Source organism: Carcharhinus amblyrhynchos, chromosome 9, assembly GCF_965287045.1.
Source record: "Carcharhinus amblyrhynchos chromosome 9, sCarAmb.v2.hapA, whole genome shotgun sequence".
Classification (NCBI taxonomy): domain Eukaryota; kingdom Metazoa; phylum Chordata; class Chondrichthyes; order Carcharhiniformes; family Carcharhinidae; genus Carcharhinus; species Carcharhinus amblyrhynchos.
The window spans coordinates 16,014,916-16,033,211 of NC_137332.1; the positions used below are offsets into that span (position 1 = coordinate 16,014,916).

The 18,296-nt window shown below is 43.6% G+C and overlaps 1 protein-coding gene across 7 annotated transcripts in view; it reads right to left on the reverse strand.

Annotated features, from left to right (window-relative positions):
- Nucleotides 1–10,396, reverse strand: part of glmna (glomulin, FKBP associated protein a) — a 38,833-nt gene extending 28,437 nt beyond the window's left edge. Inside the window, exons 1-3 of one of the 7 annotated variants that reach the window (XM_080195210.1) lie at nucleotides 10,292–10,396; nucleotides 4,127–4,195; nucleotides 2,318–2,443 (exon numbers count right to left, since the gene is read on the reverse strand). In XM_080195210.1, the coding sequence (XP_080051336.1) occupies nucleotides 2,318–2,443; nucleotides 4,127–4,165 (165 nt within the window). In that variant the 5' untranslated portion in view covers nucleotides 4,166–4,195; nucleotides 10,292–10,396. Of the gene's footprint in view, nucleotides 1–2,317; nucleotides 2,444–4,126; nucleotides 4,252–4,655; nucleotides 4,756–6,461; nucleotides 6,552–10,291 lie in introns of those variants that run through there. The other 6 variants (XM_080195207.1, XM_080195209.1, XM_080195206.1 and 3 more) reach the window with 6 other exon arrangements.
- Between the last annotated feature and the right edge of the window lie 7,900 nt (nucleotides 10,397–18,296).

Here is an 18,296-nt window from a genome sequence, read left to right on the forward strand (position 1 = left end):
AATTCCAGTGCAGTGGCAGGGTAGTGTTACATTGTCTGAGGTATTGTCTTAGAGAGGAATTAAACTAAGTTCATCACAGTGAACACCATCAAAATATAAACTAACTACATAATCATCTAATTCGCTATTTTAAAGACTTCTTGATACAGGAACTGCCTGCTGCATTTCAATATATATAACAACTATTTAACAAGATGGCCTTAACTAAGTGACAGAAAGTTAGAGTTGCTCCCAATTAAAAGTTTTGCCATAGTGAATGTTAAAATTGAGTATCAATTCTCCTGGTTTGGTGCTTTCAAGTTAATTGAACTGTATAAGAACATAAGAACATAAGAAATAGGAGCAGGAGTAGGCCATCTAGCCCTTCGAGCCTGCCCCGCCATTCAATAAGATCATGGCTGATCTGTCGTGGCTCAGTTCCACTTTCCCGCCCTCTCCCCATAACCCTTAATCCCCTCTCTTATCAAAAACCCATCAACCCGCGTCTTAAAAATATTTAGCGAGGCAGCCTCCACCACTTCAACGGGCAGAGAATTCCAGAGCTTCATCACCCTTTGAGTGAAGAAATTCCTCCTCAACTCCGTTCTAAACCGCCCCCCCTTTATCTTGAGGCTGTGCCCCCTAGTCCTACTGTCTTTTTTGAGCGGGAAGAGTGTCTCCACCTCTATCCTATCCATCCCATTCATCATCTTATACGTCTCAATGAGATCTCCCCTCATTCTTCTAAACTCTAACGAGTACAAGCCTAGTTTATTCAGCCTCTCCTCATAGCTCAACCCCCTCAACTCCGGTATCAGCCTAGTAAACCTCCTCTGCACTCCCTCCAAGGCCAAAATATCTTTGCGCAGGTGCGGCGCCCAGAACTGCACACAGTACTCCAGCTGCGGCCTCACCAATGCCCTATACAGCTGCAGCAAGACCTCCCTACTTTTATATTCAATCCCCCTCGCTATGAAGGCCAGCATCCCATTTGCTTTCCTGACCACCTGCTGCACCTGCAAGCTGGGTTTTTGCGACTCATGCACAAGGACCCCGAGGTCCCTCTGCACCATCGCCTGCTGCAGTTTTTCGCCACGTAAGTAATAGTCCTTCCTACCATTATTCCTACCAAAGTGGACCACCTCACACTTGCCAACATTAAATTCCATTTGCCATTTCCTGGCCCATTCGCCCAGCCTATCTAGATCCTTCTGTAGACTCTCCACACCCTCCGCACAATTTGCCGTTCCACCAATCTTGGTGTCATCAGCAAATTTCGACACCCTACACTCGGTTCCCTCCTCCAGGTCATCTATATAAATGGTAAATAGCTGAGGCCCCAGCACCGACCCCTGGGGCACTCCACTAGTCACCATCCGCCAATCCGAATAGCACCCGTTGACCCCCACTCTCTGCCTCCTATTTGACAACCAATCCTCTATCCACGCTAACACCCTACCCCCAACTCCGTGTCCCTCGACCTTCTGCAATAACCTCTTGTGAGGTACTTTGTCAAACGCCTTCTGAAAATCCAGAAAGACCACATCCACCGGCTCTCCTCTATCCACCGCCCTAGACACATCCTCATAGAACTCCAGTAAATTTGTCAGACACGACTTCCCTTTAATGAAACCGTGCTGCGTCTGCTCTATCAAGCAATTCCCTTCAAGATGCCTCGCAATTTCCTCCTTAATGACGGATTCTAACATTTTACCTACCACAGACGTTAAACTAACCGGCCTATAATTCCCCGCCTTTTGCCTGGCACCCTTCTTAAACAACGGCGTAACATTAGCCGTTTTCCAATCATCCGGCACTTCCCCGGAATCCAGCGACGTCTGGAAAATAACCACCAAGGCATCCACTATCACCTCCGCCATTTCTTTCAAAACCCTCGGATGCATTCCATCCGGTCCTGGGGACTTGTCCACAATCAGCCCCTCCAGTCTGTCGAGCACCGCCTCTCTAGTAACAGTAATGTCATTAAGACCCTCCAGTCCTACCACCTTTCCATCGCTAACACCCGGCAAATTATTCACGTCCTCCTCCGTGAAGACAGAAACAAAAAAGTTATTCAATACCTTAGCCATATCCCCATCCCCTACCACTAGGTCCCCTTTCTCATCCTCTAAAGGACCAACGTTCACCCTAGCCAGCCTCTTCCTTTTTATATATTTATAAAAACTCTTGCTATCCTTTTTTATATTAAGCGCTAGCCCAGCTTCATAGTTTCTCCTACCCTTCTTTATCAAGAAGTATGAGATTTCAAAGCAAGATGTTTATCCACAGTAGTGTGTTTGTATAAAACAGGGTAGGCATTTTAAATTTACATTAGCACCTTATTTTTTTCATCTTGTAGAATTTCCAAAAGTTTGGCTGCATGCCCTTCTTCCAGGCACCGACAGGCTGCTGATTGAAATATGCCATGATCTTCTTCTTTAAACTCTGTTTCAGGTAGACCTCGCTAAAATGAGTAAACAATGTTTTTAATCACGTATAGTGCAAAAAATTGCAGACAATTTTAATTGATGCTACCTAAAACAAAATATCATTATATAACATTATAGCAATCAATTACAGTATAACTATAAATTTTACAACTCATTACTGGTCTACAATTCACTTCCAGAAACTAGGTTTGAAGCAAGTCTGTAACAATAATGTGAAATTAAGATTTCCTCCAGAGTTCTGCGTGGAATCGACTATCCTATTTTTGAAATGATCAGATGCCTTGTAGCTCATTTTCAAATGTTAAACATATTGAACATTTCATGACAAGATGAAATACTAACTCATATGTAAAATTAAATCATGCTTTTGTAGGCATCAATCTAATTCACGAAAGACCAGATTTCACAAACTTGAAGAAAGTTTTGCAGACTTTTAAAAGTGGCTGGAGGAATCTGGATGTGCAAGTCCCACTACCATTTCCAGCTGAACCTGTGGGAGAAAGGGAGTTGGTGGGGGGGGGGGGGGGGGGGGGAGGTGTGACTCACTCAAGGGAACTTAAGTCAGCAGGGCCACTTGAAATCAAAGCCAAGTTCAAACAGACCCCCTTTTGGCGGTTGCAAGAGCCTTATCCTACTGTTCGGGCATCACAATTGGATGGAATAGATACATAAGCTCTTGAAGAGCAGATAAGGCCTATTTAAACCACTGATATGATTTTTAAATCCTCTGCTCTTTAAACTTAAAAAAATTGTAGCCCTTATTGAGAGTTAACAAAAATCTCTTGACCTGCTTTGATTGACAGGCAGATTAGAGAAAACAGGAGTATCTGGTTGTGTAGTTTTAACAGAATTTTTATTGACAGGGGCTTTAGTGATGTTATAATGAATGATTGGCTGAGTTTCAAATGTTACAATTATCTCAGCAGGGTTTCTGAGTTCACATTTTGATTGACAGTTTGAAGAGGCTAATAAAGGATTAACTGTCTGATACAGGGTCTGAATAGGAGTGTTTTTTTGTAAGAGAGAATAACCACCCGAGGAGATATAAAAGCTTTGAGAGCATTATATTAATTAAAGCTTTTTTTCCCACTATCAAATGTGTATGAGTAACAGCTATATTAGAAAAAAAATTGTTATAAGTTTGTTTTTCCACCTTCACATGGCTCGTGATGTCTGCCAAACTGGTTGAGTGGCTATGGCGATGGCCTAGAAGATATGAGGGCCAAGGGGGTGAGTGGAGGCATGAGAGGTGAGAGTTATAGACCAAGAAGCTTCTGAAAAGACTTGGGTGAAGTCCCAGAGAACCGAGAATGCTTATGCTTTACTTCCAGGGTTGGAAGCAGAACTCCAACCCACACTCCCAAAGCAAAACTGTCACAACTTAGAGTACTTTTTACCAACAAATCAGAAATTTTCCAATTTGAGTTACCTGCCTTGGTGAAAATCCAGACCCAAGCATCCACTGAGAAGGAATGTTTACATTATTACTGTAAAAATAAAGCTATTGAAGGCTCTGGAGTCTCATCAGCTGAGACTCAGTTTGCAAATCTGGCAATATTTAGGATTGTCAAACAATTAATATTGTGGATCAACATCTGTAGAACTGCTGTGTTGTAATCTTTACAATATAATTATGAATTTTTGCAACATATGACTAGCAACATAATGAGAGGATAATGAAAGCTGCCAGTACTTACACATCGCTCAATTACTCCTTCTAGTTCTTCTAAAGCCATTTACCTGCCGTTTTGTACTAACACTTAGAACTGGAATTCATGAGAAAACACAGGCATTAAATTGGAAAAAGTATGTAGAAGCCTCTCTGCAATTAAAATACATATAAAAATGATCAGGGATAACGTAAGAGTCACTCCACCAACAACTCAGTTGATAACAACCACACACACAATGAAACTGAGCCATACTGACCAGGAATATCTTAGGTTCGAAAACATCCTACGTTAATTCATTTCAACATGCCAACAATTTGAGCACTCTAGCAAACTGAGGCCCAGGCTGGGTCACGTGTGAAAATTCAGGGGTCCCACTCTGTACTTGCATCAGTTTTAAATTTGAAACCCCAGCCAACTGGACAATACCCTCCAGCACCACCACAGCAAATATCAGATAGCTTACATACAACTTCCATTCTTCAAACATAGCATACATATTTACTCACTGAACCATTAGGGAAATAGTTTGACTTTAGTAGCAAGTTTAACCTACACTTTGGCTAATCTGATTGAAGGTAACATGAGTCATTGGGGTAATCTGTAATCGGTGCAGACGTACAGTATTACCACTTATCCAGTAAGTAGCCGAACCATAGAAACTAGAAAGGTACCAGGCTCAGTTTCTAGTTTGTGGCAAGGGGGCACATGATTAGCATTGTTGCCTCACAGCGTCACAGAACCAGTTTCAAATCTAGCCTTAGGCGACAGTGTGTAGTTTGCATGTTCTCCCCGCGTCTGCGTTCCCTCCGAGTGCTCTGGTTTTCTCCCACAAACCGAAGATGTGTAGGTGGGGTGGACTGGCTATGCTAAGTTGCCCCTTAATATCCCAAAATGTGTAGATTAAGGATAAATACATGGGATTATGGCGATAGACAGGAATCAAACATGGGATCTTTCTGGCACTACAAGTGGTTGAGGTTTTCCTAGGTTTATTCAGTATTTAGATAGGGCAAATTTCAGCCAGAGTTCCGATTCCTGATTGATATTCAGTAATCGCTTTTGCTATTATCTTTTAATTAATTCCTGGGATTTGGGTGGTAAATCATTTACTTGAACCGCAGCGGTCCATGTGGAATGGGTATACCCACTGTGCTGTTAAGGAGGGAGCGCCAGGATTTTGACCCAGTAACAATGAAGAAACAGTTACATATTTCTAAGTCAGGGTGGTACATTGATTTGGAGGGGAACTCATAGGTGGTGGTGTTTCCAAGCAACTACAGCCCTTGTTCGGAAAGACAGTGGAGGTCATGGGTTTAGGAGCTACTGCACTGTACCCTGTAGACGTAGCCACATTGCATCAGTGGTGGAGTTAGTGTTTAAGGTAGTGGATGGGGTGTCAACCAAGTGGGCTACTTTGGTCTGGACGCTATTAAAGTTGTTGGAGCTACCTTCCAGACAGCATTCCTTCTCATTCCTGACTCATGTTTTGTAGTGCATTGGGAAGTCAGGAGGAGAGATGTTTGCCAGAATATCCAATCTCTGACCCGCTTTTGTGATCACAGTATTTACGTAGCTAGTCCATAAAGTGTTGGTCAATGGTGAACTTCCCCATCCTCTGAGATGTTGACACCGTGGATTAGCTAATGCCAAAACCAATTTTTAGTGCCAAGCAAAGATGGTTAGGCTCTCTTGTTGAAGGTGATCATTGCCTGGCACTTGTAAGCCATAAATGTTACTTGCCACATACATATCAGGTGAGCACAGTAAGAAGTAACACCAGGTTAAAGTCCGACAGATTTATTTGGTAGCAAATGTCACTAGCTTTCAGGTGAGCACAGAGAGGAGGATTAATGAATACTTGAGTTGGGCTTTCAGCTATGTTTGGTTTTGTCCAGAACCAAGTTGACTTTCTGTTGAAATCAGCTTTGAGTGATTAATAAATCTTTTCTGAATTTCTTTGCTCTTAGCTCTGACAAAGGGTCATCCGGACTCAAAACGTTGACTTTATTCTCCCTCCACAGATGCTTTCAGAGCTTCTGAGATTTTCCAGCACTTTCTGTTTTCGTTTCAGGTTTCGGCATCTGGAGTATTTTACTTTTATCTCAATATAATGTTAATGGACTGGGTGGCATGAGGATTACAATAAGAATGCATGAGACACCAGCAAGTCATCCAACACCCTTCCTCCCGCCTCATTAAAAACCCATCCCTAATAGCTGAACATTCAATGGGTAATGTCGTCTCTCAGCCCCTTCCCCCCCCCTTCCATCCAACAGGAGCTCGCACGCCGCCCGTTGACAGTTGGGGTTTAAACCGGCAACGTTCTAGCCACCCCTCCCCCCATCATCCTACCGCTTACCTTCCCCGTGCAGCTACGTAACACCGCCTCCCGCGCATTCTGACGCAGTCGCGCGATCAAGGGCCGGGCTCGCGCCCAGGTCACGCCCGCGTCTCCGCCCGCCCGGCACTCCTCTCCCATAGCCCTGCCCCATTTCAGAAAGAAGTCCCACAAAACCAGCTGGGTTTTTTTTCTCTCTGTTTTACCCCAATCCAACGCCGACATCTCCACATCACGACTGCCCCATTTCCACAGTTCCCACTTCCCCCCTGCCCCCGTTTTGTCTAGCCCGCTCAAGCTCCCTTGTCCCCGCCCCATTTATTCTGGCTCCACCCCCATACCCTCTGGTCCCGCCCCGTCGCCCCCCTCGGTCCGCCTTTCCCACGTTTCCTCCGGCCCCGCTCCATCTCCCCTGTCCCCGCCCCATTTCCACTCGCTCCGCCCTCATCCCCCTGGCCTCGCCCCCCCGCCCCTGGCCCGCATTTCCCAGCATTCCTCCATGCCTGCTCCACCTCTCCTGGCTCCGCCCCATCCCAAAAGTCCCTGCCTCCCTCCCCCAAGGCCCCGCCTCCCTCGCGCCCTCTGTGATCAAGACTCACAGGTTCTGACATTTAATAACAGTCCCTTCCATTCGTACTGATCAGTAGCTTTCTAACACCAGCATTGAACAATTTGAACAAAAGGTCAAAGTAAAAGGGTTGTCAGTGTGTCAGGATTTGTAAATCTACTTAAATATGTGCAAACTGTCCATTTTTCTGGAGGTTTTCTGGGCAGCACGGTGGCACTGCTGCCTCACAGGGCCAGGGACCCGTGTTCAATTCCTGGCTTGGGTCACAGTCTGCGCAAAGTTTGCACGTTCTCCCTGTGTCTGCATGGGTTTCCTTCCACAGTCCAGAGAGGTGCAGGTTAGGTTGTTTGTCCCTTGGTGTCAAGGGGATTATTAGCAGGGTAAACATTGAGGGTGGGTTACTGGAATAGGGCCTGGCTGGGATTGTTGTTGATGCAGGCTCGATGGGTCGATTGGCCTCCATCTGCTGTAGGAATTCAATGATTCTATTCTACAAAATATGAGAGAAGTGAGTTAAAGCAAGTTATGTTTGCAATCAAAACCAGATTGGGTTGTTGGCAAAAGACCTGGCAGTTGTTACGTGGAAGAGCAATGATAATGTTAAATTATAACAGATAAAGGACTTCCCTAATGGGTCAACGGGCCAACTCAACACTGAAACCACTAATCCTGTTAGAAATGGGGTGTCATGTAGTGATGCCGGTGTTGGACTGGGGTCAACACAGTAAGAAGTCTCACAACACCAGGTTTAAGTCCAACCAGTTTATTTGATAGTAATCCCACAAGCTTTCGGAAATGGTGTTCCTTTGTCAGTGTACCATAGACTAAAACTTCAATGTTCTGCTGTGAATACCAGTATTCTTATCTGCCTTTTCACTTATTTTTCCACTCTTCACCCTTTTAATGATTTGTGCAAATTCTATTTCTTTTGTTTGCCCTCAAAACTGCAGTTACTGCATTACAAATAATTTTGTTGGGATATCATGAGGCATGATAACATATGTATTTTACCTATATTGTTCAGTTATTCTAATATTCTTCTAGTTTACATTAGCCAATATCAGCAGCAAATATGAAACAAAACTTCAAATTTAGGAACACAGGACTTGGGAACAGGAGTAAACCATTTGTTCCTTCGAACCTGCTCCACCATTCAATAAGATCATAACTGACTTGGTTGTGAGCTCAACTCCAATTTCCTGATTGCCCCCCATAATCCTAGGACTCCCTTGTCTTTCAAAAATCTGTCTTACTCTATCCAAGAGAATTCCATAGACTAAAGACCCTCTGAAGGTTCAAAGATTCTCCTCATCTTCATCTTAAAAGGAGACCTATTATTCTTAAACTGTGTTCCCTTGTTCTCATTTGCCCCCAAGAGGAAGCATGCTTCTGATATCCTATCAAGTCCCTTCAGGAGCTTGTAGGTTTCAATAAGATCACCTCCCATTCTATATATATGTATTTCTGCACAATTTTGTGCTATCATAAGTTTAGCAATGTTTATTTACTTAAAGCCTTTTAATATTCATCTCTCTTTATTGTTTGTTGCAAAAAAATAAAAATACACAATTAATGTTCACATTGGATAAACAGTTAACAATAGGAGCATAGGAACAATTGTCCTACCAAAATTAATCTGCATTACCTAATAATGCACTCTAGGAGATGTCAAATCCCCTCCAACTCGATTTTCAAGTTTACTAATGACAATGTCTTTGTGGGTTGGAACTCAAACAATGATGATGCGGAGTACAAAGAGATAGAGAATCTGGTGAACTAATGCAATGACAATAATCTCTCCCTCAATGTTAACAAAACAAAGGAGATAGTCATCAACTTCAGGAAGCATAGTGGAGGACATGCCCCTGTTTACATCAATGGGACAAAGTACAAATGGTCAAGAGCTTCAGGTTTTTACGTTTTCAGATCACTGATAATCTGTCCTGGTCCCCCCCATGCCGACACTATTGTTAAGAAAGTACACTAATACCTCTACTTTCTCAGGAGACTAATGACTCTCACCAACTTCTACAGACGTACCATAGAAAACATTCTTTTTGGTTGTATCACAGCTTGGTATGACTCCTGCTCTGTTCAAGATCGCAAGAAACTACAAAGGGTGGTGAATGAAGCCCAGTCTATCACTCAAACCAGCCTCCCATCCACTGACACTGTCTACATTTCCTGCTGCCTTGGGAAAGCAACCAGTATAATCAAGGACCCCACATACCTTGGACGTACACTCTTCCGCCTTATTCCATTGGGAAAAATATACAAAAGTCTGAGATCACATTTCCACCAACTCAAAAACAGCTTCTTCCCTGCTGCCATCAGACTTTTGAATGGACTTACCTCACATTAAGTTGATCTTTCCCTACACCTTAGCAATATCTGTAACAATACCATCTGCACTCTCTCCTTTCCCTCCCTATGTACAGTGTGCTTTGTCTGTAGAAACAATACTTTTCACTGTATACCAATACATGTGACAATAATACATCAGATCAAATATTTGCTATTAATTGCCTTGACATAGACTGGTTAACAGAAAAGCTAAATCAAAGAATAATATGAGTTAATAAGTTTACTGAATGCTATGCTATGGCCTAAAATACATCCAGATAATATGAACTTGCAAACTTTATTATACCCTGATATTGCTCTGTGATATTTTATCTTGAACTGTTATAGGAAGCTGTAGGTTACAAAACTATACACGTTCAGTACCTTGTTATGATTAGTACCTTTGGAAAGATCGAGCAGCTGCTTAAGCTTGTTATTACATAATGAGGCTTTAGTTTAGTAGTCTGATTGCCTCTTTGTTCCTGATGTTAAATGATTTTCCTATATGCCAGTCTCTTTGTTGTGAATATTAGTTGATTTTCCTATATACTGACTACCTTCTTCTCAATTCATGGTAATGTAAATAAAACAGATGTGTAAAATATTAATTATTTTTTATTGATGGCTTATGTACAGTTTGACAGCACAACATAATCCTTTTGTTCCTAAGATGATTATTGGTAACTCGAACAGAAAGCCTGTGCATACAGGCTTTAATTGAGTTTTGTAACACAGAGATGAACATTTGATTTTGTCCAAAACCTAAACATTGCTAACATAAGTTAAATACCAGTGATACATCTAACATTTCAAATATATCTCCTGACACAAGCTTCAGAGCTTTTCTTCAATGATTTAAATGCTTTCCTGAAACCAGGACAAACAATCATATCTAACCGCCATGTCCTGACAATAAAGAAATCATTTCTATCTTACTTACCTCGTCACATGGCTTAGAAGATTGGAATATCTATATGTAAGTTAGTACTGATCCAACTGGAATCCTAGTAACATTCTCCTGATGGGACAGCTCCTGGAGATACTTATCTTTCATCCGTTTCTTTAATTGGATGTCTCCTCTGCTGATTTTTATTACTGCAGCAGCTTCATGATTGGATGGATCATGGAGATTTCCTTTGTGTGAGGATAATGGTATAAAACACGCTTCCCTGTTTTCAAAATTCGGTCTCCCAAAGCCACACAACATTCATGGTGACATGGTATGTATTTGAAAGCAGGTGTTAGGCGATATTAAAAAAAAGACAATGATGGATCATCTGTGTTTCTCCCCTTCTGTGGGGAATACTTCCTGCTGGTGACACAACCAAGGAGGAAGAAGCAGCCAATGTGTGGGGGAGCCACGAGACTATATTCTTTCAGATGGTATATGCTGGAAATGCTCAGCAGATCAGGCAGCATCTGTGGGGAGATAAATTATTTCAGAAGCTGCCTGACCTATGGAGTATTTCCAGTACTTTTTGTTACATATACTTTTAGCTTGTGATGTAAAAAGTAAGTAGCTATTGTACATGACATAGGTTAGTAGCTCCTGTGGCAGCACCTTCCAAGCTCATGACTTCTACAACCTAGAACATCAAGAGCAGCATGGGAATACAAGTTTCCCTCCAAAACTGCGCGCTATCCCACTTGGAGTTATATGGCCACTCCTTCACTCTTGCTGGGTCAAAATCCTGGAACTCCCTTCTTAAAAGTACTGCGGGTGTACCTACAACATATGGATTGCACTAGTTCATAAAGGCAACTCAACACCATTTTAGAATCTTTGAGGGGAATTTTCCCATCCTACCTACCACAAGCATCATTGTGGGTGGGACATTGACCATGGATTTTCTAGTTTTGGGGCAAGTGCGGCCAGAAAATCCCACAGATAAAACTGTACAGTACAGGAAGAGGCATCTTCAGCACATCATGTCTACACTAGGCATCAAGCACCTATCTATTCTAATCTATTTTCCAGCACTTGGCCTGTAACTTTATTTGCTATGACATTTCAAGTGCTCATCTAAATCCTTTGGAAATGTTGTGAAGGTTCCCGCCTCAACCACCCTTTCAGGCAGTGAGTTCCAGATTCCCACCACCCTCTGAGCGAAAACGTTTTCCCTCAAATTCCCTCCAAATCTCCTGCATCTTACCTTAATCTATGCCCCGTGGTTGTTAAACCCTCCACGAAGGGGAAACATTTCTTACTATCTACCCTAGCTATGTCCCTCATATAACTATACCTCAATCAGATCCTCCCTGAAACTTCTCTGTTCTAAGGAAAAGAACTCCAGCCTAATCAGCCTTTCTGCATAGCTGAAATGCTCCAGCCCAGGCAACATCATGGTGAACCTCCTCTGCACCTACTCTAGTGCAATTGCATCCTCCCCATAGTTTGATGACCAGAACTGCACACCAGTATTCTAGCTGTGGCTGAACGAGTGTTTTTCAGAGAGCCATCATAATCTCACTGCTATTGAATATAAAAGTAGGGAGGTCTTGCTGCAGCTGTATAGGGCATTGGTGAGGCCGCAGCTGGAGTACTGTGTGCAGTTTTGGGCGCCGCACCTGCGCAAGGATATTTTGGCCCTGGAGGGAGTGCAGAGGAGGTTTATTAGGCTGATACCGGAGTTGAGGGGATTGAGCTATGAGGAGAGGCTGAATAAACTAGGCTTGTACTCGTTAGAGTTTAGAAGAATGAGGGGAGATCTCATTGAGACGTATAAGATGATGAATGGGATGGATAGGATAGAGGTGGAGAGACTCTTCCCGCTCAAAAAAGACAGTAGGACTAGGGGGCACAGCCTCAAGATAAAGGGGAGGCGGTTTAGAACGGAGTTGAGGAGGAACTTCTTCACTCAAAGGGTGGTGAATCTCTGGAATTCTCTGCCCGTTGAAGTGGTGGAGGCTGCCTCGCTAAATATTTTTAAGAAGCGGGTTGATGGGTTCTTGATAAGAGAGGGGATTAAGGGTTATGGGGAAAGTGGAACTGAGCCACGACAGATCAGCCATGATCTTATTGAATGGCGGGGCAGGCTCGAAGGGCTAGATGGCCTACTCCTGCTCCTATTTCTTATGTTCTTATGTTCTTATTCGTAAAGCACATCAATGATTTAAATGAGGAAACTAAATGTAATAGCTCCAAATTAGCAGATGATACAAAGCCAGGTACGAGGGTGAGCTGTGAGGAAGAACTCAAAAATGCTTCAGAGTGATTTGGACAAGGTGAGTGAATGGGCAAATATATGGCAGGTGCACCTTAATGTAGATAAATATGAGATTATCCACATTGGCAGCAAAATCAGGAAGACAGATTACTATGTGAATGGCTCTGGATTGAGAGGAGAGTGTGCAACAAGACTCCTGGTCTCCTTGTATATAGTCATTGAAAGCAAGCATACAGGTGCAGCGGGTAGTAAAGAAGGAAAATGGTATTGGCTTTCATAGCGAGAGAATTCAAATACAGGAGCAGGGATGTCTTGCTGCAGTTATACAGGACCTTGGTGAGACCACACCTGGAATACTGTGTGCAATTTTGGTCTCCTTATCTGAGGAAGAATGTTCTATGCTATGGAGAGTGTGCAACAACAGTTTATCAGACTGATTCCTAGGATGACGAGACTGATATAAGAAGAGTGATTGAGTCGGTCAGGATTATATTTGCCGAAGTTTAGAAGAATGAGGGAAGAACATAAGAACATAAGAAATAGGAGCAGGAGTAGGCCATCTAGCCCTTCGAGCCTGCCCCGCCATTCAATAAGATCATGGCTGATCTGTTGTGGCTCAGTTCCACTTTCCCGCCCTCTCCCCATAACCCTTAATCCCCTCTCTTATCAAGAACCCATCAACCCGCTTCTTAAAAATATTTAGCGAGGCAGCCTCCACCACTTCAACGGGCAGAGAATTCCAGAGATTCACCACCCTTTGAGTGAAGAAGTTCCTCCTCAACTCCGTTCTAAACCGCCTCCCCTTTATCTTGAGGCTGTGCCCCCTAGTCCTACTGTCTTTTTTGAGCGGGAAGAGTCTCTCCACCTCTATCCTATCCATCCCATTCATCATCTTATACGTCTCAATGAGATCTCCCCTCATTCTTCTAAACTCTAACGAGTACAAGCCTAGTTTATTCAGCCTCTCCTCATAGCTCAATCCCCCCAACTCCGGTATCAGCCTAGTAAACCTCCTCTGCACTCCCTCCAGGGCCAAAATATCCTTGCGCAGGTGCGGCGCCCAAAACTGCACACAGTACTCCAGCCGCGGCCTCACCAATGCCCTATACAGCTGCAGCAAGACCTCCCTACTTTTATATTCAATCCCCCTCGCTATGAAGGCCAGCATCCCATTCGCCTTCCTGACCACCTGCTGCACCTGCAAGCTGGGTTTTTGCGACTCATGCACAAGGACCCCGAGGTCCCTCTGCACCGTCGCCTGCTGCAGTTTTTCGCCACGTAAGTAATAGTCCTTCCTACCATTCTTCCTACCAAAGTGGACCACCTCACACTTGCCAACATTAAATTCCATTTGCAATTTCCTGGCCCATTCGCCCAGCCTATCTAGATCCTTCTGCAGACTCTCCACACCCTCCGCACAATTTGCCTTTCCCCCAATCTTGGTGTCATCAGCAAATTTCGACACCCTGCACTCGGTTCCCTCCTCCAGATCATCTATATAAATGGTAAATAGCTGAGGCCCCAGCACCGACCCCTGGGGCACCCCACTAGTCACCAACCGCCAATCCGAATAGCACCCATTGACCCCCACTCTCTGCCTCCTATTTGACAACCAATCCTCTATCCACGCTAACACCCTACCCCCAACTCCATGTCCCCTGACCTTCTGCAATAACCTCTTGTGAGGTACCTTGTCAAACGCCTTCTGAAAATCCAGAAAGACCACATCCACCGGCTCTCCTCTATCCACTGCCCTAGACACATCCTCATAGAGAGTTCATAGAAGCTTGTAAAATTCTAACAATACCAGCCTAGATAGATGCAGGAAAGACATTCCTGATGGCAGGGGAGTCCAGAAGCAGGGGTCACAGTTTGAGGCTACAGGGTAAACCATTTAGAACTGAGATGAGGAGAGATGTATTCACTCGGAGTGGTGAGCCTGGGAAATTCTCTACTACAGAAAGCAGTGAGGCCAAAACATTGACGTTTTCAGGAAAGAGTTAGATATAGCTACTGAGCTAAAGGGATCAAAGGATGTGAGAGGAAAGTGGGAACATGAGTTGGATAATCAGCCATGATCATAATGGACAGTGGAGCAGGTTCAAAGGACCAAATGGCTTACTCCTGCTTCTAATTTCTATGTTTCTATATTCTATTCTTAGGGTACTGGACCAGAAGCCCAAGTTACTTTAGGATGACAGACTAGACCCCAATAGTTTTTCCATTTAGGTATCAATGTGAAGGTAGGATGTTTCACTTTAGGAGTAATTACACTGACAAATTAGGGATCTTTTATAATAAAGCAAATGTTATTTAATAATACAGTTTAAATATAACTCTAACAAATTAAACAACCATGTTGTTTTTCTATGTTTAACAGTTGAGCAATATTTACTAATGAAAAGGAAACTGGAGGGTCTCAATGACATTATTGTTACTAGAGAGGCGGTGCTCGACAGACTGGAGGGACTGATTGTGGACAAGTCCCCAGGACCGGATGGAATGCATCCGAGGGTTCTGAAAGAAATGGCAGAGGTGATAGTGGATGCCTTGGTGGTTATTTTCCAAACGTCGCTGGATTCTGGGGAAGTGCCGGAAGATTGGAAAACGGCTAATGTTACGCCGTTGTTTAAGAAGGGTGCCAGGTAAAAGGCAGGGAATTATAAGCCGGTTAGTTTAACGTCAGTTGTAGGTAAAATGTTAGAATCCGTCATCAAGGGGGAAATAGCGAGGCTTCTTGAGGGGAATTGCTTGATAGAGCAGATGCAGCACGGTTTCGTTAAGGGGAAGTCGTGTCTGACAAATTTATTGGAGTTCTCTGAGGATGTGTCTAGGGCGGTGGATACAGGAGAGCCGGTGGATGTGGTCTGTCTTGATTTTCAGAAGACGTTTGACAAGGTACCTCACAAGAGGTTATTGCAGAAGGTAAGGGGGCATGGAGTTGGGGGTAGGGTGTTAGCGTGGATAGAGGATTGGTTGTCAAATAGGAGGCAGAGAATGGGGGTTAATGGGTGCTATTCGGATTGGTGGTTGGTGACTAGTGGAGGGCCCCGGGGTCAGTGCTGTGGCCTCAGCTATTTACCATTTATATAGATGATCTGGAGGCGGGAACCGAGTGTATGGTGTCGAAATTTGCTGATGACACCAAGATTGGTGGAACAGCAAATTGCGCGGAGGGTGTGGAGAGTCTGCAGAAGGATCTAGATAGGCTGGGCGAATGGGCCAGGAACTGGCAAATGGAATTTAATGTTGGCAAATGCGAAGTGGTCCACTTTGGTAGGAATAATGGTAGGAAGGACTCTTACTTACATGGCAAAAAACTGCAGCAGGCGACGGTGCAGAGGGACCTCGGGGTCCTTGTGCATGAGTCGCAAAAAACCCAGCCTGCAGGTGCAGCAAGTGGTCAGGAAGGCTAATGGGATGCTGGCCTTCATAGCGAGGGGGATTGAATATAAAAGTAGGGAGGTCTTGCTGCAGCTGTATAGGACATTGGTGAGGCCGCAGCTGGAGTACTGTGTGCAGTTTTGGTCGCCGCACTTACGCAAGGATATTTTGGCCTTGGAGGGAGTGCAGAGAAGGTTTACTAGGCTGATACCGGAATTGAGGGGGTTGAGCTATGAGGAGACTAGGCTTGTACTCGTTAGAGTTTAGAAGAATGAGGGGAGATCTCATTGAGACATATAAGATGATGAATGGGATGGATAGGATAGAGGTGGAGAGACTCTTCCCGCTCAGAAAGGACAGTAGGACTAGGGGGCACAGCCTCAAGATAAAGGGGGGGCAGTTTAGAATGGATTTGAGGAGGAACTTCTTCACTCAAAGGGTGATGAATCTCTGGAATTCTCTGCCCGTTGAGGTGGTGGATGCTGCCTTGCTAAATATTTTTAAGACATGGGTTGATGGGTTTTTGATAAGCGAGGGGATTAAGGGTTATGGGGAGAGGGCGAGAATGTGGAACTGAGCCACGACAGATCAGCCATGATCTTATTGAATGGCGGGGCAGGCTCGAAGGGCTGGATGCCTACTCCTGCTCCTATTTCTTATGTTCTTATGAAACAACTTTAATTTCTAACTTATCACTGTTTCAATTCCAAATAAGCATTATTCCTCTTACAGACCTAATGCCACTTTAATTACAGTTAACAACCATAAATATACTTGCTACAATAAGTGTAGACAGTCTTGAAGCTGTCAGAAAGAAAATCAGTCTCAGAGCAGCTTACAAAAGCCTCTGTCTTCAAACAATTCCAAAATAGAACCAACTGCTTTCTGCAAAAGTTTTTTGCTTTCTGCTACTGACCCAGGTCGGCACATAAACTACATCATCACTTTTCATTTGATTTGATTTATTATTCTCACATGAATTAGTATACAGTGGAAAGTATTGTTTCTTGCATGCTATACAGACAAAACATACCGTTCACAGAGAAGGAAAGGAAAGGGTATAGAATGTAGTGTTATAGCCATAATTATGGTGAAGAGAAAGATCAACTTATTACGAGGTAGGTGCATTTCCTTTTCTATGAACAATATGCTTTGTCTATATAGTGCACAAGAAACAATACTTTTCACTGTATACTAACACATGGAACTTAATTTAAATAAATGCAAGGTGAATCATTTTGGTAGACTGAACCAGGGCAGGACTTATTCAGTCAATGGTAGGATGGGGAGAGTTACAGAACAGAGAAATCTAGGGGTACATGTTCATACATCCTTGAAAGTGGAGTCACACGTGGACAGAGTGGCGAAGAAGGCATTCGGCATGCTTGGTTTCATTAGTCAGAACATTGAATACAGGAGTTGGGATGTCTTGTTGAAGTTGTACAAGATACTGGTAAGGCCACACTTAGAATATTGAGTATAGGTCTGGTCACCCTATTTTAGAAAGGGTATTAGAGTGCAGAAAAAAGATTTACTAGGATGCTAACAGGATTTGATAGTTTCAGTTATGAGAGGTTGGATTGACTCGGACTTTTTTTTCTCTGGAGCACAGAAGGCTGAGGGGTGATCTTATAGAGGTCTACAAAATAATGAGAGGCACAGATCAACTAGATAGTCAATATTTTTGTAGGGGAATCTAAAACTAGACAGCATAGGTTTAAGGTGAGAGGGGAGATATACAGAAGTGTCCAGAGGGGCAATTTTTTCACACAGAGAGTGGTCAGTGTTTGGAATAAGCTGCCAGAGGTAGTAGTAGAGGCGGATACAATTCTGTCTTTTAAAAAGCATTTAGACAGTTACATGGGTAAGATGGGTATGGAGGGATAAGGGCCAAATGCGGGCAATTGGGACTAAATTCGGGGTTTAATAAAAAAGGGCGGCATGGACAAGTTGGGCCAAAGGGCCTGTTTCCAGGCTGTAAACCTCTATGACTCAATGTGACAATAATAAATCAAATCAAATAAACATTAACATGTCGTCTCTTGCAGGCACTAGTTGATATTTCTCTTATTTTTAGCATTCATTAGAAATGATACCTCTTCTTCAAGCAACGTATGACTGGAAGTTTAAAACGTCCCCTAAATCAGAAATAACTGAAGGCAATCGCCAAATGCAGTGAACTGAAAAGTGAATGGAGTGAATATTGAACTGTCAACAGCTCCTTCTCTGCGGTATACAGCTTGGAGCTGGCTGCTGCCGTACGGGAGGTCAGAGGGTTGTCATGGCAACTGCCGTACGGCTGTTAGATGGCTGTCATGGCGGCTGCCGTACGGGAGGTCAGAGGTAAGTGGCGCTGTCATGGCAGCTACAGTGCAGAGGTCGGAGGTCAGTGGT